This window comes from Schistosoma haematobium, chromosome 4 (genome assembly GCF_000699445.3).
Source record: "Schistosoma haematobium chromosome 4, whole genome shotgun sequence".
Lineage (NCBI taxonomy): Eukaryota > Metazoa > Platyhelminthes > Trematoda > Strigeidida > Schistosomatidae > Schistosoma > Schistosoma haematobium.
This window is the reverse complement of record NC_067199.1, coordinates 38636955-38664841: the sequence shown is the minus strand read 5'-3', so window position 1 is coordinate 38664841 and position 27887 is coordinate 38636955. Positions and strand designations below refer to the sequence as shown.

The 27887-nt window shown below is 36.0% G+C and overlaps 1 protein-coding gene across 1 annotated transcript; it reads right to left on the bottom strand.

Annotated features, from left to right (window-relative positions):
* Positions 1–1905: 1905 nt before the first annotated feature.
* Positions 1906–14137, bottom strand: MS3_00008021 (uncharacterized protein). The gene is made up of 5 exons (XM_051216358.1): positions 14082–14137; positions 10550–10767; positions 9090–10501; positions 4822–4927; positions 1906–2194 (listed from the first exon to the last, which is right to left on the bottom strand). Exons 3-5 carry the CDS (start codon positions 9168–9170, stop codon positions 2064–2066), a joined length of 318 nt encoding a protein of 105 aa, XP_051066938.1. The 5' UTR covers positions 9171–10501; positions 10550–10767; positions 14082–14137; the 3' UTR covers positions 1906–2063.
* Positions 14138–27887: the final 13750 nt, after the last annotated feature.

Genomic DNA, 27887 nt, shown 5'->3' with positions numbered 1-27887 from the left:
AGTTAAAATTAGTATTGGCTATTAATTCCAATAAGTTTCTTAACAATTCACAAACAAACCATACAAGTTTTGATGACAAGAGTTTAACAAAAATCAATGGAATCTCTTATTTATTCATAAGAATTTAAACAGGCTAATCAGAGAGTAATCATTATTATGAACTGACTTCATTCCATAGAGAAATCATCACCATGTGGGTTTTTGTTTCTCTTAGAATTAGGATAAAACAGTCTCTCTAGCTTTCAACCTCCTACATCAGTAAACATAGCGTGTCGAGGTAGAACATATTCGCCTGACCCTTGAGGATAAAGAGTGAATTAAGTTCCTCTTCCTACTCGGTGGGACCCAGCTGTGGAAATTCGTGCATTGCCAATTCCAGGTTGACTTCCTATATATATACCCCTGTAAAAAACCATCCACCCTTATTTCCAATCGGACATCAAGACAATGAAATTCCTCGTTTGCCTCTGATTCTAAGGTGAATTGAATTGAGGAGTGACAATTATTGAAACTATTCAAAATTTCAGTCAGCTTCATATCTTCTTCACAAATAATAAATGTATCAAACATTTGTCTCTTATATAAATGAAATCTTTCAATTATTGGTCGAAGTACGGAATTTTCTAGATTGGCCATGAAACAATCAGCCAATGGAGAACCCATTGCAAGTCCATCTGTTTGTTTATAGAAATCATCATTAAATCTAAATTGCACGTTGACAGTACATCGTAGAAGTGACTCTTTTAGATAATGTTTTGGGATACACATTAAGGTTATTGTTTTCAATATAGTCACATAAAAAACATATAGTTTCTGTGAGAGGGACATTTGTAAAAAGAGAAGTGACATCTAATGAGATCATTCTCCTACCATTTATATTGATATTTCTATTTGAGTCGACAAAGTCAAAGGAATCAAGAGAGTTGCATGTATTGATATGGTTTTTAACGGGTTGTAAAATATCAGAAACGATCCGTCCAATCTCTCATTGTTCCTTGACCCTAATTTCCTTTATCACTATGTTTCGGGTTTTTCTCCTTTCTTCCTCACTTTTATTTGATTATTATTGATTTTTTAAAATCATAGTTTTACAATTTTAGTCTCTAATCAGTTATTATTATTACCTCACAGAGGTTTGCCTGATTATTATTATTATTATGCCATTTATGTTTGTCGTTTCTTTATATCTGTCAATTGAACCTATTACCTGGACCCATAAACGATTTTCTTCCTTACCCCTTGATTATTACGTAACCTCATTTGATATTTAGTCTCTAACCAATTTATGATATAATCTTTCCTATCCTCCTATAGACATACATTTCCCATATAGCTACATATATACGAATGTACAGCTTAAGTGAATGATTACGTCGAAAAGAAAATTTTCTTCGCTGAATTCTCTTTTTCTTATTCAACAGGATTGATTAATTCAGTTTGAATTGCTAATTGAAAATTGAACAAAACCCTAAGATTCCTAAACTTAACAATCAATAGACTATGAATGACAGTATTCATGAATTAGAGATCTCGTTAACATAAATTTCAATGCTATCAATAATCTTTAACATTTTAGAAGTAATGAACATATTATCTTGAATCATTGTAATAATTACCAATTTGCTTTGAATATTTCCATGTTGTTTTATTTGTTTCTCTCCGGTGAACTTGATGATAATATAAGCAAATTTATATGAATTTTGACTTGAATTGATCAGTGATAACATCTCAAACAATTAAACTGGATGATGCGGATCTGAAACCCTAACCTGAAGATAGCAAGTACGCCATGTCTGTCAAATGTCAAATAACATGAGACCTAGGTCAATCAGTGTTTCTTGTCGATATTACTATCAACTATGTAACATAGAAACTAGATATTATAAGTGGAATGACAATAAAATATACAACGATAGTACTTTTCTTTGTATTTATGAAAAAGCAACAAAACAATACAAAAACAAAATAATAACGATAATAATTTAAACCCTGAGTGAAAGTAGAGCAAAATAGGATAAGTAAATCAATAGCAGATAGGTAGGTAGGTAGGTGTATATAATCAATTAGAAATTACTGATATTGTTTAACGTATGTTGATTAGATGATTTCCCTTCCAATTTAGTCACTGTACCATTCAAATTACCAATATAAATTCTACTTGTCATATTGATAAACAGGCCAGTATCAACAATACCTTAATAATAATAATAATAAAATTGGAATGTAGTTAAATATTAATGATATTTGATGAATAAGGAATTAATGAACATAAAACGTTTGATTCTTTCTAACTTATGAAATTCTATTGAATAATAAACTGTATTTTAGTAATAGTGTATAGGTAGGTTAATAATTAAAATATTCACTAACTGAAATTTATCTTGAATATAAAGTGATTATTTGATCTGTCAATATTCAAGAACATGTGTGAAGTTGTCATCTAAAAAGAACATGTCGGTGGATGTTGTTAATCCTGTTTCTAGATGAAGCAGAGTACTCAATTTCATTGGACCAGTGAACTAGGTCAGTCAGTCAGCTACAACGTAGGACTAGGCACATATATGCATCGGTTCAAGTTGCCATACCTCATTAACACAACAAGATGGACACCGGATTCATAAAAGTAGTTAATTCAGAAGTGGTAATATATAAAAGAAACATTGCAATAAGGATATAGCACAGGAAGAAAGAATTAGTTCATAGAAAGATATGAAGCGATTTTAATCTCTTAGTTTAAGGGAAGACAGAGAGCGTATACACCGATGCCATTGTGATCGATTCCAAGCCATGTCACCAAGAGTCCCCAACCATTGGTTACGATAGTCACGCGGACCCCAACCAAGTAGTCTGCATCTACCAACATGGCTCAGATTAGAAGTTAGTGACTTCTAGCACTGATGCCACGTTTTGGTTTGGCCGCCCCTAAATTTCTTCCAACCATCCCGAACACCGGTTAGCATTGGACGTCGTGGTAATCGGTGTTCGGGCATACGTAACACGTAGCCCAACCATCTCAGTCGATGAAGATTCACAACCTCATCAACTGATTTACCATCATTCCCTAATACCCTGCGTCTAACCTCACTATTACTTACACGGCACTTCTCCCCCTCTAAATACAAGCTGCTACTTCAGGACTGGTCTGCGTCAACACCTGAACTAAGGATAGGGAGTGAAGTAGTCGAACGCGTTGACAACTTCACTTATCTTGGAAGTCTGATCAGCCCTAATGGGTTGGTGTCTGACGAAATCTCAGCACGGATTCAGAAAGCTCGCTTAGCTTTTGCCAACTTACGGCACCTATGGTGAACTAGGTGCATGATTCAAGACAGAAATCATTGGACAGTAAGGTAATCAGAAAAGATAAGGATATTAACATGACAATGAAAAAGTAGCATGTTCAAATCAAGAATAGATGGGGATCAGTCATTGTGGAATTCACCAATGAAAATCCTTTACTCTATTTAACATGAAAAGGCGCCAGCTATGGTTGATAATGAGATGGTGGAGAAGATTTGTAGCTCAGGTGGATGATTTTGATAGAGCTTTGTTCTCTGAGCTGAATGGTTTGGTCGTGGAGCTTTCATCGTTCTTCTGAACATCATCAAGTAGAAGTGAAGTGTTCGAATTTCTCCACATATAGCTCACAGCTTGTCCTGTAGACTTCAATGTTGATTGGTTCTTGTTGACTTTAAACCTGTCATTGTTTACATTGTTTTGATTTTATCATTCATTGGTTTGATCTTTGGTAAACACCAGTGGGGACAATCGAATGTGTTTAACACAAAATTACAGGAGTTGTTAATAAAATCTAACAATCATAAAGTAAATGCTTAATTTGCAAAATGTCCATCAATTGTCTCATAATGACTCAGACTTCATTGTTCTTGCATTTTCATACAAATTACATTCTGTTTCCATTATTTACTGTCCGATCCTCTTGTCTCTCTGCTGCCAGACCTTCTGTTCACGACTAACATCATATACTACTTATGTCAGTATAAGTAGCACACACCACACTATGTTTGTCCCTGATTTTCCTGATTGGTTGACAAATTAGATCGATTTCAATGTGTTTGTTGATTGCTGATTGACCTGAGTGCTCCACGACCAAATCATTCAGTTCAGAGAACGAAACTCCATCAAAATATGGTTGATCCTAAGCTGTAGCCAAAGAGTGAAAATTCATCATAATTAACCGGTTTATTATTTAAAATAGACAGAATTGTGGTTAACTGTAAAATCCAGTGCGCATTTCGTCCTACTCGAGACTCGACAACTGGATTTACCTGCACTTCGTTACCGAAGTTCACACTGGGATTCGAACCTAGTACCTTTTGCTCCACTGGGCTACCTGAGTCCCACCCACTTATGCAACAGATATTTTATTTCAGTCATTGTTTAGAAACATTAAAATTATCTCGTTGATACTGTTGACTTAATTCTGATCAGTCTTTGTTGGCATATATGCATCTCGTGCACGTTTTGAATTTCACTGTTATTCACAAATTCATCTGTTTTACAGTAACTTGGGAAAAATGACTATATAGGGGCATTCCGCAAGGCATACACATATAATAAAACTGATCAGAATTTAGCCAAGATTTCTTTCGACATCCTATCATACGTTTCGAGTCCCATCTCACTTAATACTGTAGTTTCTACAGCTGGGTAGCAACACAACCCTCACATATAAAGTGCGGTTTAAAGCCAATCGAGCAGAATCAACTTATATAATGAAAATATATGATAATGGAATGAGCAGTTCACTTTACTAAAATGACAAACTAAGTAAAAATTAAATTAGAAAACAAATTTTACCAGGTATTTGTGACAGTTGAACATTTACATCTGGCCAATAATATTGTTTATTTGTGTCGAATTTCCAGTCTAATAAAAAGTTTCCATTATCTGTTACAACTGGACCCTGTCATAATTATTTAATGAAAGGAGAATACAAGAATATAAAATAAATTAAAATATTTTGAAATATATGCATACAACAATAAATTTCTTTAAAATAGCTAGGTAAAACGATTAATCATTTGCCCTTGTTTTCTTCTCCATCATGTGCTTGTCGATGAATTTCATAGGGTACCCATTCATACTAAGTAAGTTATGATACCTACCGTCCCTAGAAAGTACTGTTCATAAAATTACAATTCATAAACGACATCACTGAAGAAATCGTGACTTAGAAACTAAGAAGAGCTGTACAAAAACCATTTAATGCAGTCAGATTAAATGCTATCTTATACAACCACCCCAAAATAAGAATTACCAATAAAGACAGACTGCCTGAATTCGCCAAATCCATGTGTATCTATCGGTTCAGCCTCTCCTGTGGAGCCAGTTATATAGGGCGTACAATTCGGCAAGTTCGTCATCATATTACAGAGCATCATCCATCGTGGTTAAGCAAAGAACAGGTAAAAGTGATTAAAAGCTCTATTATCTCTCTCTCACTTGGTTGACACAGGTCATCAAGTTGAATTGAATAAAGCTTTTAAGGTTATCTACCATGTCCCATCAAATTTGTCACATGTTTCACGAGTGCACCTTTTGCACATTGCGGAAGCCATCGCAATCCATGTTCACAAACCTAACCTTTGCATTCATATATATATATATATATGATTTGCAATAATGATATAATACTCATCCAGTGGATACGTTACGTAACAATTACATAGTGACATTTAAATTAAGATTGAGTAATTGGAAGAGGATGATGAAAAACTAATTGAAAATAAATCTCTTCGCTCGATTCGTTCCTTCTTTATTTACCGAATAACAATATATTAAATAAATTTATTCATCACACTCTAAGTGTGATGTTTAATAATACTGGTTATTCAAACCGAAGTAGATGGAGTGAGGTTCGAATCCGATACGCAGTAGCTAGTAGGTAGTAATTAAAATGAAAGCTTTTGATTACATTCAGTAAGTGAATTGAAATATAAACACCTTAATTCGATATACTCTGATACACTGTACATTCTACACAGCTAAAATGATCAAAAATAATCAGGTGCCTATACTAACGACTAACTTCAAAAAGGACTTTTTTGAAGTTCAAATGAGAAATAGTGATATACTCATTTATAAATGGATTTTACTGTTATACATAATTAAAGATAATCAGAATGTTATGCTTGAAATTAATACAGAGAATACTGAGTTTTATCCTGAATAAATACCACACTGAATTGAAACTTATTTTTCCCGTCTTAACACAATGGATTCAAACTTAGTGGTCTAAGATTTTATAGCCATTAACATATTTGATAACCCAGTGTCAGGTTTATGGTATTTTTAACGAATCCGGAACCTGGGATAAGCAGCTGTTCATAAATTCTTAAAGTTCCAATATTCTTTTAACTAATATCAGTCTGTAATGAAAACTAAGCTCAACATAGAATAGTTCTGTTATGACCTTGCGTCTCCCAATTATTTTGTTTTTGCCAAAATCCCCGTCGCCAATTGTTATGACCTTGGATGTCTGACTTTTCGATCACACGACTTATCTACCAATCCGAATACGACTTATACGAATCTTCGCACTAGGCCAACCAATGACGTTCAACCGGTGTGGGCAGTTTAGTGTCCTTATTGGTCCTATGTCCTACGAGCCCTTCCACTTGAGTCCAGAACAAGATACCAGCTTCCGAATCAGAGCAGATCATTTATTTCAGACATACTTGGTTTATATATCAATCAGACAAACCGCAACGTACCATAAAATAGGAAATAATATTGTACACAAATAAGCCCAAAAAGTGGCTGTGAATGTGGGAGGCAGTAGTTAGTAAACTGAACATAACTTAAGAACCGTAAATCGTACAATAATAAATTATAGGCCAAAATAAAGCTTGTCATAAGAGGGATATAAATATACATAGTGTAATTGTTGAGTAGTTATACAATAAGAATATCAGTCCATGAATAGTCCTCGGAAGTTACCTGTAACTTAATCTCCACTCGGATATAACACCTCCCCCTTTTTTTTTTTTTGAAAATTCCAACTTTAGATTCTGATTAAAAAAAAGAATTATGTGACTTTAAATTCCTCGACATTCTCCTCCTCCTCGAAATAATGTTGGGTCCTTATGGCTCCAAATTACAACTAGTAGGACTTTATTTAAACCATGTTTCTTGTATTGACTGGAGAATCCACTAAAAATGACTAGATGATGATGAACGACCTTTGATCTGAGTTCATTATTTTCAAATTCACTATGAATCTCGTTAGCAGATAACGAGTCATTAAGAAAGTCAACGTCTAACAGAATTAAATTAGATTTTTGGCCATCATTCGACTCAGCTGACATATTTCCCTCATTGTTATAAGAAGTTTCATCAAAATCATATGCATTATTCTGAGAATCAATATCTGGCACACTGTCATTAGAAATGGGATAGGTTGACTCAATATAAAATTCTGTCTTCCGGTGATTTTGAGTAACATCTGGTACAATTTGGTTCATCGTGTTGCTCCAGTTATTTTCTGAATACGAGTCACCATAGCTTTTTCGACTAATAGCACGTGGACCACAATTTTGTTCGAGCTGACGTTTATTTTCGCAGCTAGACAGTACCAGTAGTGTTTCATTTGATTCTGGACTCTGGGCATCATCTACAGGATCTGGCTTCTGATCATCTGGTATTGTCACAACTTCATGTGCATTTAACACAATATTTTCTTGCTCTGAGCTGGACACGTTACCAATATTACGTTTCCCTTCTGGTATAGAGGGATTTGAATCCTGCACAGGATATGCTTCTGAAATGTCCATTACTGCACCATTATCTGCATGATACATAGATTTCTTATTTTCTGCTTGAATGCAAAGTCTGCCCAAAACTGTTATAAATAGCTCTTGTTGCAAGGCAAACATCTTCTGCTGGTGCTGTAATATTAACCGCAACTGTTCGAAAGAAATCGACATTTTTTTTTTGCCAATAATATTAGCTCCAAAAATCACCGGCAATTATACAGCTAATTTATTTCCAAAATCTGAGTCACCACTTGTATTATTATTATTTCTTTGTTGCCAAAATCCCCGTCGCCAGTTGTTATGACCTTGAAGTTGAGGGTTCAAAACTTTTCTCCACCCCGTCGCCAATTGTTATGACCTTGGATGTCTGACTTTTCGATCACACGACTTATCTACCAATCCGAATACGACTTATACGAATCTTCGCACTAGGCCAACCAATGACGTTCAACCGGTGTGGGCAGTTTAGTGTCCTTATTGGTCCTATGTCCTACGAGCCCTTCCGCTTGAGTCCAGAACAAGATACCAGCTTCCGAATCAGAGCAGATCATTTATTTCAGACATACTTGGTTTATATATCAATCAGACAAACCGCAACGTACCATAAAATAGGAAATAATATTGTACACAAATAAGCCCAAAAAGTGGCTGTGAATGTGGGAGGCAGTAGTTAGTAAACTGAACATAACTTAAGAACCGTAAATCGTACAATAATAAATTATAGGCCAAAATAAAGCTTGTCATAAGAGGGATATAAATATACATAGTGTAATTGTTGAGTAGTTATACAATAAGAATATCAGTCCATGAATAGTCCTCGGAAGTTACCTGTAACTTAATCTCCACTCGGATATAACAAGTTCTAAAATAGTCTGGGTTGAAAAGTTTTTATGGAGATTGGTTAGATTCATCACAGACTGATCCTAATCGCGCCATCACTTAGAAGGAATTGCTAGACAGCTTCTTTATCTCATCATGGGACTCTCCAACACTCACGACTCCACTAGGGCTCGAACCTAGGATCTCCAGGGTTGTAAGTAAATACTTAACCATTAGGACCACCGAACCGTTGTCCCATGATACAATTTGAGTTTCAATCATCTTATAATACGGTGGGCTGATCATCTGATGTCGATAGTTGAAGACTGACTTGTTACGTTATAAACATTGATTATTATACTTAATTGTTACTGTTGCAAAACCGCGCAAAAAAAACAAAGAAACCTAGTCTTTTGAAAACCTAAGGGATCCAACTAAATCAGCACCGATGGTGAGTAACTTGACTAACTGGCTAAAGAAACAAACACTTACCATCTTTGAAACAGCTTCTCGTAGAATCGCTTGTCCACCAAATAATTTCTGTATTCTTGTTTGTACCGGTTTGAAAGCCATTGGAACTACCTCGATTGGTAAGCCTTTAGTCCAATATGAACCTAGTCTCTTTGAGTGTTTCCTACATTATCCACAAAAGTTGTAATATATAAGAAAGAGAAATTATTATTTACATCCCTCTGAAATATTAATTGCCTGAAGATAAACATTGTAAACTGAATTTCCACAAACTTAATATCGACAAGATCCGATCAAATATTTCAGAATATTATGGTTAAGGTTAAGAACTTGTATATCATTGGATCCCAGCTCAGTTGTCCACAGGTTAAGCATCCACGTGAGAGACTGATGCTGGGTTCGATCCCCAACCCCAGGGTCGTGGGTAGGCATTAGGACCGAACGGTCATTCTGCGCCTCTAGGTTTTTAATGGTTGTCTAACGTACATCGTTTGGTGACCTCAATAGAATTAAAAAATCTCCACAACTACAACTGAACTTAGCTGGACAACTATCGAAAATCACGAAGCAGTAGACAACTGCCCCGTTCTAGTATGGGACGCCCTAGCAGTACTTGTCTACGACCCCACTATATATATATATATATATCGATAATTAAGACGGAAAACTCAACGACTTATAATTTAAGTTAGAGCATATATATTAAGTAGGTAAACTTGCCGTTCATCGACAATAGCTATAAAATCTTTAGTACAAGAAGCGACAATTTTTTCCTGGAGTAAACAGCCACCGCCGCCTTTGATTAAATGAAGATGTTCATCTACTTCATCTGCCCCGTCAAAAGTTACATCAATCTAATTTTTTGAATAAAGAAGCTAGATATAAATGAAACAAGATATTTTACCTGTTCACATACATCAAGGTCTGTCACTGGCAATTTATGGTTGATCAGAAGTTGTCTGGCCTGTAAAAGACAACTGATTTTTCAAATAAGATAATGAATAGTTTTATCATATAATCATATGCTTTGAAAAACATAAACCTTATGAATCGTATTTAGAATGAATGGATTGCAGCTAACAGTAAAATCTAGGACGCGCACCTCATCTCATTTGAGACATGTTAGCTGGATGTGTCTGCACCTCAGTAATCTGAATTCGATCCCTAAGAGTTTAAAAAAATGACTTATGTTTTCAGTATTTTTTATAGACTCGAGGTTCAACTATTCATTGCCTTGGTTTTTAATATGTTACTATATAATATCGAATCGAACAAATTCCGAACGACCATACATTAGTTAACAACTTACCGAGACCGAAATAGAACCAGAAAATTATTAAGATACAAATGTGTAAATCCCATGTATTAATGGCATACCTGAAATGAAGTTGGTATACACTGAATCTGTAGGTTTTCTTTTTTCACTTTGTCAGCTAAAAAATAGAGCAATTTCAGATTAATTTATATTTGATCAAAATTACCAATATACTCAACAGCGTATTTGATTGTTGTGCCACTTCCAAGTCCAATAATCTGATTATCCTAATAACAAAATATTGGTAGATAAAATTTTTTAAGAAAGTTAATGTTAACCACTTTAAGCCAATCAGAAATAGCTGAGTTACAAGCTATCTGTTTCGCAGATTCTAAAGCATCTGACTTGGTCATTGTTAAACTTTACTGTTCTGAAAATTACGGGCTAAAATTATTGAAAATCAAAAAGATAGGGAATCTAATAAGTTCCAGTAAACACAAACACAAAATATTATTCATATCGTTTAATGGGAAATAAACTCATAATTATGCAACAAGAATGATAGAACCCATAACTATACAATACTTGTTATTCGTTAACGAACGTATTAATTACTGATGAGTTAGTTCACTTCTGCGACAATTATTACATTCAATGCACACTGTAAGTTTACGATCGTTTATGTATTCAATATAAAACTAACCATGGAGTAATCCACAGTTTAAAGTTCTCATCGAAGAACCTGAATCAACTTTTAAAGGCGACTTCTAATTAAATTTGTAAGGTAACTTGATAACGAAGTACAAGTTCATGTACACTTAGAGTAGCATGTTTTGTATGAGTTGACAGCAGTACATGTCTGTTCAAACTGACATGCGATCCAGTGGTTGCAAGTTGACTGTTAATGACACTGATTGTTGAACTGAGTTGTTTGGTCGACACCAATAAGCCAGTTGGAGTCCATGAAATGACTGCAATCAGTTGTTGCGGATGTTAGGTAACATAGCTTAAAATTGGTCATAGCAGTGAAAATGTATTCGCTTTTAGTTTTCCCTTAGTTTTTCTGGGCTTCAATATTATTTTCTTCCTTAAAATCACTTTTTTATTTCAAACCGCATTATCCAATGTTTAGTCTTTCTCATCATCAATAGTGCTACCATTACTTTAACTCCTATATTTTTGTTGAATTTGTGCCACGATCTACCTTATGACTGACCGTTAATGTTCACCCGACTTAAACTTTTGAGAACTATAGATACATACAGAGGAACATAAAAAGCAGACGGAATAGTTCGATATCTGATATTTTAAAATTTATTTCATCTTGAATTTATGTCTAATATGAAAATCTAATGATTTCTTAACCAACAACTACTATAAATTAAATGACCACTGGTTTTTTACTATAGGATAATGGTAGGAACCGGACAAAAAACAAGAAACTTCAGTCTTCAGAAAAACCTTGGATAATACACAATAGTATTAGCCTTCAACTGAAGTGTCAGGGAAGTGTATATTTAGATGTACGTAATGGTGTATTGATTACGTCCCAATTAACAAAAGCATGTAAATTGCAGAATATTGTTATATTAGTAAATGTTTACCACCCCCAAATGCCCTGGTACGTCGAGAGTGGGGAGAGTTCGCTTTTCCTCTCGAAATGCTCTCACATGGCCACGCGTATATAGCCTCTACCAGGGAAGTCCTACTCACTGCCTTCACGTGGCGACGGTGTTGTTTACGGAATTGAGAGGACAAAAAGCGAATGTCCGGCGCTTTAACCGGGTTGGTGGATACGGAGAGTTCACATAGGGGAATCGGAAAACCCTGATTCCAGACCAATGGTGCACATGGGATCTAATATCCTGAGGGAACAAATGGTGTATGAAACAATCGTCGGTCACCGGCTACCATGGGACGGCATCTCTTTATGTTGCTCCACTGCCTTGTGGATCAGACCTGCGGGCCCATGGCTCCGGGTGTGGCCCCCTAAGAACACCACTTGCTTCGGTCTGGGCACACGGGCAGTATCACAGCCCTTACACATATCAAATGAGAATTGTGTGGCGCATATGTATTTGGTGCCTTCTTGTACCAATATCTTTGTGTTAAAATAAATAAATAAAGATGTTTGTCACTAGGCGAAATAGATAGCACAGGACTTACTGTTTTGAAATCAATTGTTTACTCAATCTGAAGCAATGGTTTATTTTTCTAAGCACTCAACTTCCGTTTTAAACTTCTATTTTTTTCGCGTATTCAGAGATTTGGTTTATATTTAATCTCAAGGAAAAAGTACTCGACTATGAATTGCAAATTTTGTTTGTAAATAGTACGACTGTCACTATATAACACTACAATTTAAGGTGGGTGGGGTGAAACTCAAGTTTAAGAACCATATTATACCAAACCTACTTAAGATATGCTTCATTTCTTTATATTTACCCTTATCGTTTTTACAACGGAAATACTCAGTGACCAGTTTACGATGAAATAATTTTCATCGCTTAAGTTCCAGGGCGGTTAATAATAATAACTTAACGGTTTCTATCAGAGAGCAGAATATTTTTACAAGTTTCAGTAAAGTTATCAGGAACACAGGTAAATACTGAATTTCGTCATCAAAACATACTTATAACTAATACACAAAAAGACAAGCGCAAAAATAATTTTTGTAGGACTTTAGTCACATTATTTTGGATCTGTGAATACAGAAGTTGGAGACTTAAATTTAAGTTGGTAGTTTACGCATCTGTAAACACATGAGCAGAAAGTATTGTGTAACACACAGCCACGAAGACTTAGGTTAGTCATTTTACTGTTGGGAATGATTAGCTAACTAGGATTAGATATCTTGAACTGGCAATTGATATTAAAGTTTTTCAGGATCTCGCAAAATCACATGTCATGAGGGGAAGAAACGCAACAAAGTTGTCTCAAGATGCAGGTCCGCCGCCTATTGTTAAAAAGAGACGAACCCACAATAAAGGGTGTTATCAGGCCTAGAAGCTTACAGCAGACAAACAAGAGGCCCTCTGGAGACATTACCTTATCATCAAGAAGCCATTGTTTTGACAGAATTTTAAATAGATTTTGTGGAACAACGTATTTTGGACAGCTATCAAAATAGTGGCCTATGACAGTTTGCAGGTAGCAGGAATTTATCTAATACGTGTTTTGTGGAACCACCTATCGAAGTTATCGCATTACATCCTATACCTGGAAGTTTCATGTTATCCTACAACAACAATTACTATGGAAGGATCTTTAACGCTATAAATATGAGAACCTATATGTAAAGCCAACCAAAAAATGAAAGAGAAAACCCTTCAGTAGAAAGACGAAAAGTCAAACCCTCCTGAAAAAAGACCAAAAATAGATCAACTTTAACCAACGGCATACAGAGTAACACTTGATGAGTAAAACGGAACGAAAACTGTACGAATAAAAAACGTGAAGAAATAGTACTTCCAAAAAATGAGAGTTTAAAGTGGTATGTAGCTTTTGATTTGGATAATCACACGTAGATGGTATAGAGCTGGTAGGAAGACAAAAAAACGTCGAGCACTATTTTTAACTGAACTAAAAGACGATTCCAGAAGTATTTCTTTGTCGAGCTGCTTAACATCACAAACTCATCTAGCCACCACCTAAAGAACTGATAGGCCAAGAATGGTTGCCGAAATGTCTTTCCTGGTGTGAGTTATTAATCAGAACAATAAACATAACTATTCGCCATAGACACCTATGAAACATACCAGACGTCAGGAGACAACATAACGAATACGAATGACGGAGTACATCTACATTCTGTAACGGCCGCTACACTTGAGACCAATCTCCAATGTCTAATATCTGATATTTTTATTATGATCTAGTGTAATCCAGATAGTTTTTTTACCTTTGTTTCCAACTTTTTAGATACAGCTTCTGGTCTTTTCGATGATATAGCAACCTGATTGCAACAGCTTTCAAAAGTGAATTGTTTTGGTGAATTTGCATTTTCAGAAATTTTGAGTAAATCAGTCTTATCCCTGTGTAATGTGGTTTCCTAGAACAATAGGCTTCCATATTACTTAGAAGAACGTTACTTGTTGACAGCATTAGATATGGGAAACTTTCGATCGGAATAATTGGGTCTGTATTTGCTCTTTGAAATGCGACTTTTCAGTGAAGAGGGAATTATTGACTGTTCTCTGCGATTTTCAAATCCATCTGCAAACCAAGAGTGATAGGTGGCTAGGTAGCTTGTTTTCCTCCTCTTGATTTGGATCCTCAATGTGATTTACCTTTTTAATCCATCGTCAGATAGCCTTAACCACTTGTATCCCAGTGGTTAGTGATTTACTGAGAAAGTCGGTAGCCAATTTATAAGTGACTGATTTTGATGTTGTGAACATTTTGGCGTTTCGTCATTAGTCTTCTGTTCTGGGAAATAAGAAAAAGGGGAGCTTGTCAGATGTAAACCTATTATTAGGCAGTTTGAAGAGTATTGTTAGGTTACCTCTGTTCCTTCTATTTGACGTTCGGGAATATATTTAGTTTATCTCTACTCCCAACATAAAGAGACTCAAAGATTCCAAAAATCAATTTAGTTGCGGCTCTTTAAACCTTCTTTGACGTCCTGATGATTTGTAGATACTTGGCGTTCGAATGCATCTGAAAACTTTTATCAGCCATCATACGATAATTCTGTGGTTTCTAATCCCTGACTGATAATGACTCCCAGGTCACTAGTTTTCTGAACAGTGAGTAGATCAGCATTGCTGACTGTGTATGTATCTGTACCTTGATGGTCAATGTCCATCATAATGCACTTGAAAAAACTCAATACCAGTCACCGAATTCTAGACCGCTTTACAGACTTCTGCATTTTTTCATGAAGCTCTGGACAGTTTTTTGTCTTGTGTTAGGAGCATATGACACAAACAATGACGACACAGCACTAGTAGGATTATTTACGTGACAGAGCAACTGCACCGATCACAAGACTACATTCTGCAGCACTCTGAAGAACTCCACTATCAGCCAGATAGCACTCAATTTTCTGAAGATCAGACCTATAAGGTTTTTGTGATTCGTTTACGTTAACCAAACCTTACATTCTGATCAAAAGAAACTTTGGGTAGTAATTCCTGGGGTTAAACTAATGGAGTATGTGCTTCTGTGAATAGTCTCCTTAAATCTGTGAGCAATGTGTTTGTACTGCTGAATACCTCGTACTTCCAATGCCTCTAAACTAAGGATCTCAAGAAGTGCTGCTTTGAAAGGGGTGTTATTCGAGGGACTCTGCAGTTGACTGGTCCGGAAGACATACTTTATGACTCTTAGAGTTCGGAGTTCCTAAAATGTTTTTCCGATCTCAAAGATGTTGAGGTTTGTGAAGTGATTCAACTTTTCAAGGAATAATCCGGTTGCTAGACATCAATGAACTAAGTCAACCCTCTATTTATCATAAGTAGAGGCTCCCACCACTTAGGTATTCTTGACATATAAATGTTGGATATTTATTTGCATTCATATGCACCCAATCAGTTTTTTGACAGTGGAACCTGGGATAGTGGGAACTGGCGAACTGCGAGATGAAAAATAGTAAGGGAACGGGAGCTGCTCAACCTAAAGTCTATCTATAGGTCGATTTTGGGCTTAGTAATTTAAAGATCTTATGTGGTTGATACGTGGACAAAAATTCTTGCACCTCGTAACACGTTTCTAAAACCTATTCTTCAAACTGGTAAGAGTACGGAGAACCAATGATTTTACAAGGAATTCAAGGTTTATTTCCAATAACCATAGGATACATCCTTTCCACAAATAATATGTCACAGGAAGTCCACAATTTGTTCTCATTAATTAATAATATGAAAACGTTCAGGTATTGTTTAACTTCAATCAAGACCAACGTAACCCGGAACAGAACAACTCAACGAAATGGAGCAACATGCCTTATAAATCTAGATCCGATATGAATGAACAACTGTAAGGAGTTTCAACACTGCATCTTCATCAACAAATTACATGAAACAAGGAGTCCTTTGCAAAGTTTATTAAATACAAGTCATTTGTCCATGCTTCATAAATCTAGTCCACCTGAAAAGATGGATGAACTACGCAAAATAACGACAGGATTAGAACTAATTTTACGGACAAACAAAACATGAACATCCTCTTAGTTTACTAGCCAGGAACTGACCATATCGAGCGTATCCCTGTTTCGTCATGACTAAAAAGCTAGAGCAAGAATTAGTGTGGCTCTTTACATCCTCACTCTCAATCGGTGAATTTTGAAATTTTTTTGAGGTTAACCAGGGTCGATAATGCCCAATGTGAATCATACAATTAATTTGACATCCGTGCTCTCAAGAACCATGGAAAAAATCATCCACAAACAGCTATTATCATTTTTACTTTCGGCTAGTCTGATCAGCCCATCCCAACACGGGTTTATGACTAAACGCTCATGTTTCACATCGCACCTGGAGTTTTTTGATCAAATTACCCAGAAAAGAGATGTTGGTCAGTCAGTGATAATTCTTTACTTCGATTTTAGTAAGGCTTTCGACAGTGTCTCACACAAACTTCTTTTAAAACTCTCTTCATTTGGCACACAGAATCCCCTTTTATCTTGGCTCAAATCTCTTTCAGAAGAACGTAGCCAAATCGTTCGCTTTGGATCTTGCTACTCTAAACCTGTGAATGTAATCAGTGGGGTTATACAAGGAAGTGTGGTTGGTCCATAACTCTTTCTCCTTTTTATCAATGACGTGTGTTCCCTTTTTCAGTATGGTAAGCCTTTCCTTTTTGCTGATGACCTGAAAGTAGTTTATTCATTCTCTTCTCCCACTAAAGGAAGCTATATTTCAGCGGTAATCCAAGAGGAAATAAACAAGTTGTACGAATGGACTGTTTCGTGGAATTTGCCACTTAATGTTGACAACAGTGGATTTATTCACATTGGTCGCTGCCTTAACTTAAATCTGACTGTACACACACATACATTCAAACCTCTCGACACTGTTCGTGACCTGGGTTTAAGATATAGCAACAGTCTGAACTTTTCTGAGCACATTATATCTCAAGTATCCGAAGCTAGAAAGCTGATCGGATTGATAATGCTAAACTTTAAGAATATCGAATCGAGATTGTTATTATACAGAAAATGTATCTTACCCATTCTTGAATATGGTATTTTAGTTTACAGTAATTGCAGACATAATGACCTGATTAAAATTGAAGGTGTTCAAAGAAAGTTCACCAAAGCTGTTCTGGGATATTCTGATAACAAAGACTATCACCGAAGATGTCAACAACTTAACTTAGAACCTCTTTGGATCCGACGTATCAAATTAAATCTTGTCTTTATCTACTGGCTTATTAACGGTATTTCCTACTCTTCGGCATCCCCTCCTTCATACCTTATGATATCATCCCACAATCTACGCAATAAGGAGAATATTCCAGCGATTCCAAGAGCCCAAACAAACTTACGTCAGAATTTTTTCCTTATTCGCTACTCAACGATGTGGAACAGACTGCCAGTGAACCTCTGTTGCAGTGAAACTACAACCCGGTTCAAAAGTCTCCTTGATGATTTTCTTTCCGAAAGTGGATTATTTCACCTATTGAATATCAATGTATTCAACAATGATTTATACAAACAAGGTCCGTCATCCATTTAATTGCCTGAAAAGCAAAATAAAACCTTTAAATCTTTTCACGTCTATTTTGTTTTATTTCTATTTATCTTAATATATGAAGTCTGCTTATGTTCATATCTATAATTATTACTGTTATTAATATCATTATTGTTCCCCCGACACATTAGGTATTCCTTTCATATCTTCTTATCCTTCTTAACATATTTAATTCCTGACTGTCCTTTGAAATTAATTGTGACTTTCATAGCACCATTCTTAATTATTATTGCACAAATATTTATACTAATATCCGGTTTCACTCTGTATACTATTACATAAATCTAAACGTATTCATCCGAGTGCATTAAAGGATTTTTATTTTATTTTTCTCAATTGTTGGTTTCCTTCTGAGGTTGATATTCATTACGCAATTATTAATCTTATCATGGATGAAACTTTTCACTAGGTGTTCACTTCTTTTCTTTCTTCTTTCCCTCTAAATAAATATTCTTAAGATTACGAAGTTTGTAATTAAGACAATAACTTGTGTTACATTTAAATTAACATCTCAGATTCGTTTTATCTTCACTATGCATATATGACTCATACATATTGATATTTCATTATCCTTTTCACTTAATTGAGACTTTCATCACATCACTCCAAACTATGACTGCACAAACATTTATTCTAGCGTCACATCTTACTACAATAATAAGTTGCTTTTTCTTAATTATTTTTTGTTACTAATTTGACGATATATACATAGTCGTTTGTTCTTATTTTATGCTCATAAACACGCCAGTAAACTGTTTGCGTATTTCACGTCTCCCTTATTTTCTCCATTTCCTTCTTTAAACTCAATTCAATATTCTTCTCAATTACACAGACCCGATTTATTATTATTAATATTCTACTATTATTACTCTAATTTTTTAAATATGGCAAGTATAATGCTGACATTATTGAAAATTGTGTATTATGGCATTTTTTGAAGAAACCCGAAATGGTTTCTTCACAACACTTATGTACCCATAAGATGTTTGTGAATAATAATAATAATAATAATACAATTGATATCTCATGCAACGAAAACCTTGCTCTATCAGTACCACGATATATTGATCTTAAACCCATGTCATTGCTGATTGTCGACAACAACCTTCATACTTAAACGTAAGTGCATCTGATTTCCATACACAACTGTTGACCAAATGACCCAGTTATTTCCGTCTCCTCCAGATTTACTTGCACACGCTTTTCTACATAATCGTATTGTACCCCTACGCCAGAAGTGGGCCTACAAAAGGCCGAAAGTCACATATTGAGGTCGACATGAGAAACAGTCTGATTTTACTTCGTTTGGGTAGTTTATTCTTTCCATTCTCATTCAAGTAAATTAACTTTGAGAGAGTACGTTTGTTCTTTAAACCTATATCAAAGAGTATGATAAAATGGCTACGAAGTTAAGATGAGCCAGGTAAGAAAGCTAGTAGACTGCTTAGTAAAAAAGACTTCACGTAGCTGAAATATTTCGAGGGAATTCGAAACATTTTGAGACAGAGACTAAAAGCATACATTGAGAAAATATGCCATACTACTAAACATGAGTGTACTTTGAACAATGAAACCAGTGGTTTCACATAGATCTAAACGTGAACCACTATATCACGTCTCATTAACTCATCAGTTACCATGAATATATGAACAAACAAATAGAGATGGGTAATCAGGCAACACAGCCAATAGTCATGACACGTGCCTACTTGATCTCAAAATCTGCCAATTTCGAATGTTCCGAATAAAACAAGATATAGAAAGTCATGTTCATCGATAAAAAGCGTGGTCAACAAGAGCCGTGAAAGAAGGTTAGAATACAAGTCAAGGAGAAGAAACAAACAAATGACAGTACTGTTAAATAAAATATTGCGGAGTGATTTTCAGCGATTTTTTCCGCTACAATGGCCAGCAAACTCCCTTCAGCTACGTAGAGACACCTGTGAATACACTCAGTCATGGCTCTCCTAGTTAACTACTCTGTGTCGTTCGGAAGCACAGAACTTACAACAGTACGCCTGTACACCTATAAAACTAACGTACAGTTTGCTTTTATTCGAATCTATCCAGAAGATAAGGTTTCCACAGCTTCTCCATCCGTTTTCTTTTAAATTAAGACTAGTACATTACGTTTGGGCACGTCTAATTCATCAAACGTCAGACAGTCTACGCTTAAGGGCTTGCCTTAGTTGTGGCAGCGTTTGATGGGTATATATATATCACATATCTCATGAGCCATGATACAGCTTCAATCGGTTTTATCCAATTCGAGTGCTATAACAGAAGCCGACTAAAGTTATGTTTTACCGTGCATGTGTTGATTATGTGAACTTTCTTAAATTCGACATTTTCAGGAGACGTTTTCCAGATAAGCCTCAGTATTTTTTCAAACTCTCCATCCCTTAAGAAGGACCTTCAGTTCATGTTTTTAGATCTGATTCCCTCCGTTTAACTCATGGCGTACAGTCGGTAGGATTTTCAATGTATCTAACGTGTTCTCACTGGCTCACAAACGTTAACTGGCGGATAGCGTCCAGACTATTGGCCACAAATGTGCAATACTTGCTCTCCGTATTTCACGCGTACTACCGGACTATCTTAGAATCCGTTCAGAAGTGAGTCCTATCAAATTTGTGCGGAAGATTTCTACTCAAAAACCCACCTATTCCGGCTGTTAATCCCAATCTAGGCACAGCTGCAGGTTTTATAAGCGCAACCTTTAACCTTATAATAGAGCGAAACACTGTCCGGAGGTTTCTGCTTGAAGATGTTTCACGAGTAGACCACTTCATTATAACCTATTGCGGATGCATTACGAAACAGATGTAACTCAATCGTCCCAAAGTTCTCTGTTCTCATGTCTAATACCTAGGGTAATGCTTACCGTCCCGAGTTTCTGCACGAATTAAACTTACAAATGTTCCGTAGAAGTTGCTTAGCTTTCCGACGAATTCGTGTGTGTATGACTTACGCCCGTTACCCCTCATGGAGGAGCACAAGCCGTTCACTAGCATACAACTGGTGGTCGAGAATAGGTCCATGTAAAGTTAAGGGCGTCCAAGAACCGCAGCCTTATATCGCTCTGGAATATCTGAGACTTTTATGATGGTTCAGGACGAAGTCACTCGTTCCATATCGGTTTCGTTGGCATAACGCAATGGGGCTGAAAAGGAGTACAAGAAAAAGAAAGGACGAAAAGCGGAGCAGAAAACGTTCATGAAGCAATAGTTAAGGTATGACTACTCAGTCTAATTCTCTTTTATTAAGGTATTTGTTAAGCAAGAGCATTCTAATATGTTAGAGAAAATAAGTGTAAACAAGGCATGAGTGGATGAACAATTGACAAATGGAGGCGGTTGTGAAAGAAGCTGAGAGTATGGGATTATGTGTGGTTATAAAATATAGGGCTAACAAACAGTATTATGATTCACAAATAACCGTCTCTTTTTTTGTCAAAGCTATTGGAGCCCTTTTTAAGATTTTATGCGGTCTTTAGTAGGCTTCGTTTTTAGTGAATTGTCTAGTTGGCTTATAACAGTATTACTGTGTAGGAAGTGAAACCAATTCAACGTTCCAAACACTATTTAATGAGGAATTTTGCATCAATACCATTGGTTCGTGACATTCCACTAGACCATAAGGAGCCGTTTTTAAACAAAATGTTCTGCCCTACAGACATAGGTGAACTGAAGTTATCTCCCCACCATCACGTTTGCTGTTCAGTAACCCCACCCTCCCTCCTTTTGTAATGGTAAACCTTCTTACGTTTGTGGTAAGAATGAATATTGCTTAAATTAAAGCCCATGGTTGGAATGAACTATCTCTTCTATTTCCGTGTTACAAGCAAATTAGATGGCTGAAGCATTTGTATTATAGGTTAGACATGCATTTGGTATATTACACTGTTATGAAGATAACTAATGGCAAAAGTAAACAAACAGGTCTGATTATATGTGGTTTAAAGTTGGTAAGGACTAATAGCAAATCAAAGGATATGAAGTAGTATAAGATTGTAAAATTTTCAGGGTAAGAAAAATAAAACAATGAGCAACTCACAAGGATTTAAGACATTTTGAGCTTCTTATGACCGGCCATGCACGACTTTATAGCGTAGTCCGTCGTATGAATTCCATATAATATTGACGATTTTCTCAAGTATACCATTATGTCAAAGGTTTTATATCATTCTTCTACCCACCCTGTCAAATGCTTTCTCATAGTCAAGGAAGTTAGTGTATAATGATGCGTTCCATTCAGTTGATTGTTCAACGACTATCCGTGGTGTCCCAATCCGGGCTGTGCACGAACGATCCACTTGTAACCCTTCTAGTGTTACTGCCGGTCTCAATATCGGGTAAAGGAGGAGTGTTGAGCATTTGATCAGCAACCCCATTCTGTAGAAAACAACCTTGCTAGAGACTACTAGCCAGAAAGAACAATTTCAGACAATTATTCGATGCTTATTCTATAGAACGATATACATCAATCACTGTGTAACACTAAGCCACTCATGAACTCTGCTTTTGAGATGACTTTATTAACTGATGATGTTTGGTGAAAGCAGACTATGATAGTTGCCTAACTGAACCAGATTTAACACAAACAGGAAAATTACTATGAAAGCTGAGCGTGTTTACTTCAGTGACATGAGTGAAATTCATGTGATGCTCCATATATGTTGTCCACAACAGTTTGGTAAAAGAATGTCAGGTTGCTCCTGACTATTTGTCACCATACACTCTGATAAATGGATAAACACAAAACACTGTGAAATAACATTTTCTTCGCGAACAAGTACTGGTCGGTTCGTCAGTGGGAATAAGTTCGATCAAACGCTCAAGGAATTACGTAATATCAATACTGGTAAATCCGTCACACCAAATGAACTATTATTACTATTATTATTCACAGACATCTTATGGGTACATAAGTGTTGTGAGGAAAACATTTCGGGTTTCTTCACAGATAATACACAAGTTTCAATAATGTTAGTATTATATTTGCCATATTTGAGAAAGAGAATAATAACAATATATTGGGTTCTGTGTAATTGAGAAAAATGTTGCACTGAGTTTAAAGAAGGAAAGGAAGAAAATAAGGGAAGAGAAGTAAACGAGGTGTGAAATACGCAAATAGTCTAATAAACGTGTTTATGAACACAGAACAAGAGTAAACAACTATGTAAGTGTCGTCAAATTAGTAAGAAAAATAAAATAGAAAATAATTAAGAAAAAATAACTTATTATTGCAGTAAGATATGACACTAGAATAAATGTTCGTGCAGTCATAGTTCGGATCGATGCCATGAAAGTCTCAATTAAGTGAAAAGGATAATGAAATATCAATATGTATGAGTCATATATGCATAGTGAAGATAAAACGAGTCTGAGATGTTAATTTAAATGTAACACAAGTTATTGTCTTAAACATAAAATTCGTAATCTTAAGGATAACATTTATTTACAAAAAAATAGGAAAGAAGTGGACACCTAGTAAAAGGGCTCAACCATGATAATAATAATTGTATAATGAAAATCGACCTCTGAAGTAAACCGACGATCTAGAAAAATAAAATAAATCCTTGAGTGCACTCGGATAAATACATGTAGTTGTAATACATGTAATACATGTGGTTGTAATAAGAACTAGAGAATTGTCAGCTTTCATATTATGAGCTTCACAATGTATATGTATGTTGATAAAAAAGAAGGACTGATCAATTCGCTTGTATATTTAATTTATAAAAGTCTAAGGAGCGTGTAGAATTATCGACTTAGTCGGTACTAATTGTATTTATCGTTGCCACTGGAATAACACACCTAATCCCAAAATTGTAGATTTTTCATGATGTCAATACCTAATCTCTAAGATCTTACATAAAATTCACATTATTGCCTATAGTGAATCGTTCTACGTGACAGTCGGCAATATACTGTCCAGGGCTCTTTAAGAACACATTTGGTCTGGGAAGAGAACAATATGTATAACCTGAAGTGCAAGAGATTACATAGGTGACCTTATATGCATGGCCGAACAATGGTGATGTAATTGTATTAATTTGTAGCCATATGATCGTTGAAGTCGACCAAATAATTAATCAGAAGATTTACATTTCATATGGAACACTTGGGGAAGGTTAGAGACGGTGAACGCTGGAACGGTCGATCAAAATGGTATGGCTCTGTCGTGGAGGCGTAGTCGCTCTATGTAACCTCTTGCTTTTTGTATCAAGTACATCACACTCTTCTCACCCAAATGTCTTCTTCAGATGTGCTAGACATCATATTGCCGAATGTCACGATGGGACGAGTTAGTGATATAACTTGTGATATAACTTACACGTAAGATCTTACAAATTAGATGGTCACGCCATGACCAATCTACAATATTAGATTAGGTCTCTTATTATAGTAACAAAGATAAACGTACTGATATCGAACTAGACCATAGATAAACGGAGTTTCAAGTAAGCATTCCTGCGCTCAACATTTCCGACCTTCTCAAAATGTTAGATATTGAACGTAAATCTCCTCAGCTATCGTGCGTCCGACTTCAAAGACCGTGTGATCTAGAACCAATATCACTATAAATACTATAGAAGACAGATTACTGCACGTTGAATGATATGTTGAACCGAATCAATTCATTGCTGGTTGACGTCAGTTCATCGTTCAGTAACATTGTTCGAACACGTGCAATAGTGTAGTCTCAGTCTGTGTACATCAAATCTGGTTAGTATGTTCTACTTAATAATTGATTTTATTGATGGGGTCCCATATGTTCCATTACAGCACTAAGAAAGGAGAATAACGCAGCAACACAATTTTCCCATCGTGAGACCTTAGCTTGAGAATAAGCATTTTAAGCAGCCATATTTTTTTGTCCAATTTCAATGAATTCGAGCGAAAAAATATAAGTAATTGAACAACAATGATCACGATTACTGAAACACTTCATTTGTGGTGAAGGCCTGAGCCACCTAAACTCTCTTGTCTAATCTAGTATAGGTATTGTCATAAAAGATAAATGCGTGACCTGAGACTGACGGTGTTCTTCTAATCGTGACTGAGACTGGATATCTCATAAGAAATTAGGCGATAAACTCATCCTAAGATCCAAACCAACTATGATAAACTATCAAACTCTTTTGGTCATGTCTATAGAAAGTAACTGTCTTATTTGTACATCTGTACGGATGAAGAACACTTCTCACACTTTCTATTCTGCATAAATAATAGTCCGTTGATCTGACTCCAGTTTGATTGTATGATGATACTGGTGAAACCTATATGCCACCGACCCTCTTATATAATCGACTTAGTTCGTGTCAGATAATAATGGAGTAAAATAAGTCAAATGCGAGAATGAATTTTGAAAAGGTATGTTTCATACACTTGTTGGTCCAGACTGGAAATATGAGGAATGAGGCGGAGAAGCAGACCGGAGAATGTACACATGCCAAATCTCCATGTTATTCATTACAAGCGTTAATATAACATAAAGTAGATATTGTTTAGTATGATGAAGAGACAAGAATTAGGTAAAATAGGGAATGACAGACAAATATATGTGAGTACACACATGGCCCATAAGCGAAGAAATCCAAGATCATGAAAATAGGACATATATGTGAGCTAAAACCCGCGTTATCCTACGGAAACAGTAGTTATCATTAAAACGAATACAACCCAGTGCAACATTCTGTGTGAATTATTAAGGTCTGCACAATGGCTAGAATGAATCCTGTATTTGAGTATTGGTACTGGACATTATGAGACTATAAAGTTGTTCAGCAAGAAAGACACATCTAGCTACTCAGACTCAGTCAAATAATTACCTACAGACATTGTAGAACAATGTCTGGTTTGGTATTAGTACCATTCTAATAATAGACCTAATCATAAAATTGTAGATTTGTCACGATGCAATTGCCTAATCTATGAGATCTTACGTGGACATCTCATCATTTCCTACATTAACTCGTCATATCGTTAGAATCAGTAATATAACGTCCAGCACTTTTGAAGAACACATTTGGGCTCAAGATAGAATAGTATATTTAATGTGGTGAAAGATAAGTTATACAGAATGACTGAGGCTGAGCCATGCCACCCGATCGAATGAATGTTCCCGCATCCACCATTGTTTAATTTCCTTCTGTGTTGCGTTTTGGATATAAATGGTATGCTCGGCTTCAGAGATCGTGTGGTTAGGAACCAATGCCACTACGACATCCGCCCTGATGAACGATGAGTCGTAGGAATTCTATTCTGTGAATTCAATCCATCTGCATTTACAAATTTGCAGAAAGTCTGGTGGAAAGTTCTAAGGAAATTGTCAGGCTTATCCTGCCTTCTATTCTCTACTAGTGTTCAGTTGTCGAGGGTAAACCACATGTTTTCAGTAGAAAAATTTCGTAGTCACATCCACACATGATGTGTCTAACATGTAGAAAGCTTCCGATCACAGATTAATTATTGCAAACCGTCTGACTGTCTGGAACAACTGGAGACTATGAAGGGATCATAACCATCAGATTCATGTATATCTCTGACGTTTCTTAAGGAATTCTGTAGGTTTTTTTATTGAATTTTGTGAGGGTAATGTTAGTGAGCTAAACATTATCAGGTACGGGACTGCTGTAAGGAAATAAGACAAGTTACCAGAGCTCACGTTGGGCTCACCAGATTTGTGGTGGGTCCCAGCAAAAGAGCTTATTAAAGATAAAACAATACGCAAGGTTACCAATTATATACCAAAAACAGTTAACTTTACAAACTTAGGTTTGAGAGACTAAAGGGTTTCCTGCAATTTATAGAGGATTTACAATATCAGGACTATCTATCTCTCGTGGTCTGGAGACATATTCAAGGAGTCAGCATCAGTGTCGAAAACTGACAGAAATATTTACTCTGAGGATTTATTCGCCGCTACAAAAGGGATCTTCGATGAACAATGGGTTAGAACTTAACCTGTCAAATTTTCATCTCATGGATATTCTGCTCCGTTTGACACAATCAACTTACACTCTTTATGAAGATCTGTAGAATTATGGTCTGCTATGATATTAGTACTGCTCTAGTAATAGACCTAATCCTAAAATTATAGACTTGTCATGATATAACTGCCTGATCTATAAGATTTTACGTGGAAGTCACATCATCGTCTACACCAACTCATTGCATCATAACAATTACCAATACATGATGGAGAACAAGCTTAGGCTAGAGATAGGACAATATATTTAATATGGTTAAAAGATATAAAATAACAGGGATCACGCCTGCATGGCCGAGCCATGCCATTCGATCGACTCCAACTCATTCAATTCCTTGCCTGCGCCTTCTCCATCGTTAGGTATTTCTCTGCGTTAAATATTGAATATCTATTTTCCGAGTAATTTCGTATTCAGCTTTGAGGATTGTGTAGTTATGGTCCAATGCCACTACAGATCCACTCTTGGTTGTCTCTTAAGAGCGTAATCTAGGATCACTAATCCCCAAGAGCTTGAGCATCAACTCAAACGACGTCAAGGATGCATTCAACGCAAATGCAATTCTTCGCTCCGTATCGACAGGTAATCGCCTTTGAATTGTTTTTGGCACTGTTTAAAAAGTGATCGTGGCCACAAATCGAAGTCCAAAACGTTTCTGGGCCCCCTGTCTTTAAAAGAGGCATAAATCTCAGACCAAGTGTAGAGACGGGTAGCTAAGTAGATGATAGGGTTCAAAAAATATTACGAAGACAGACTTCGGTACGTGAGATTATTCTTGCTGTGCTGTAGAAAAATAAGATGGGGTCCGATGGTGGCACATAGTATACTAAGTTTCCAAGTAATCTCAATACAAACATTCTACCAGAATACTAGCG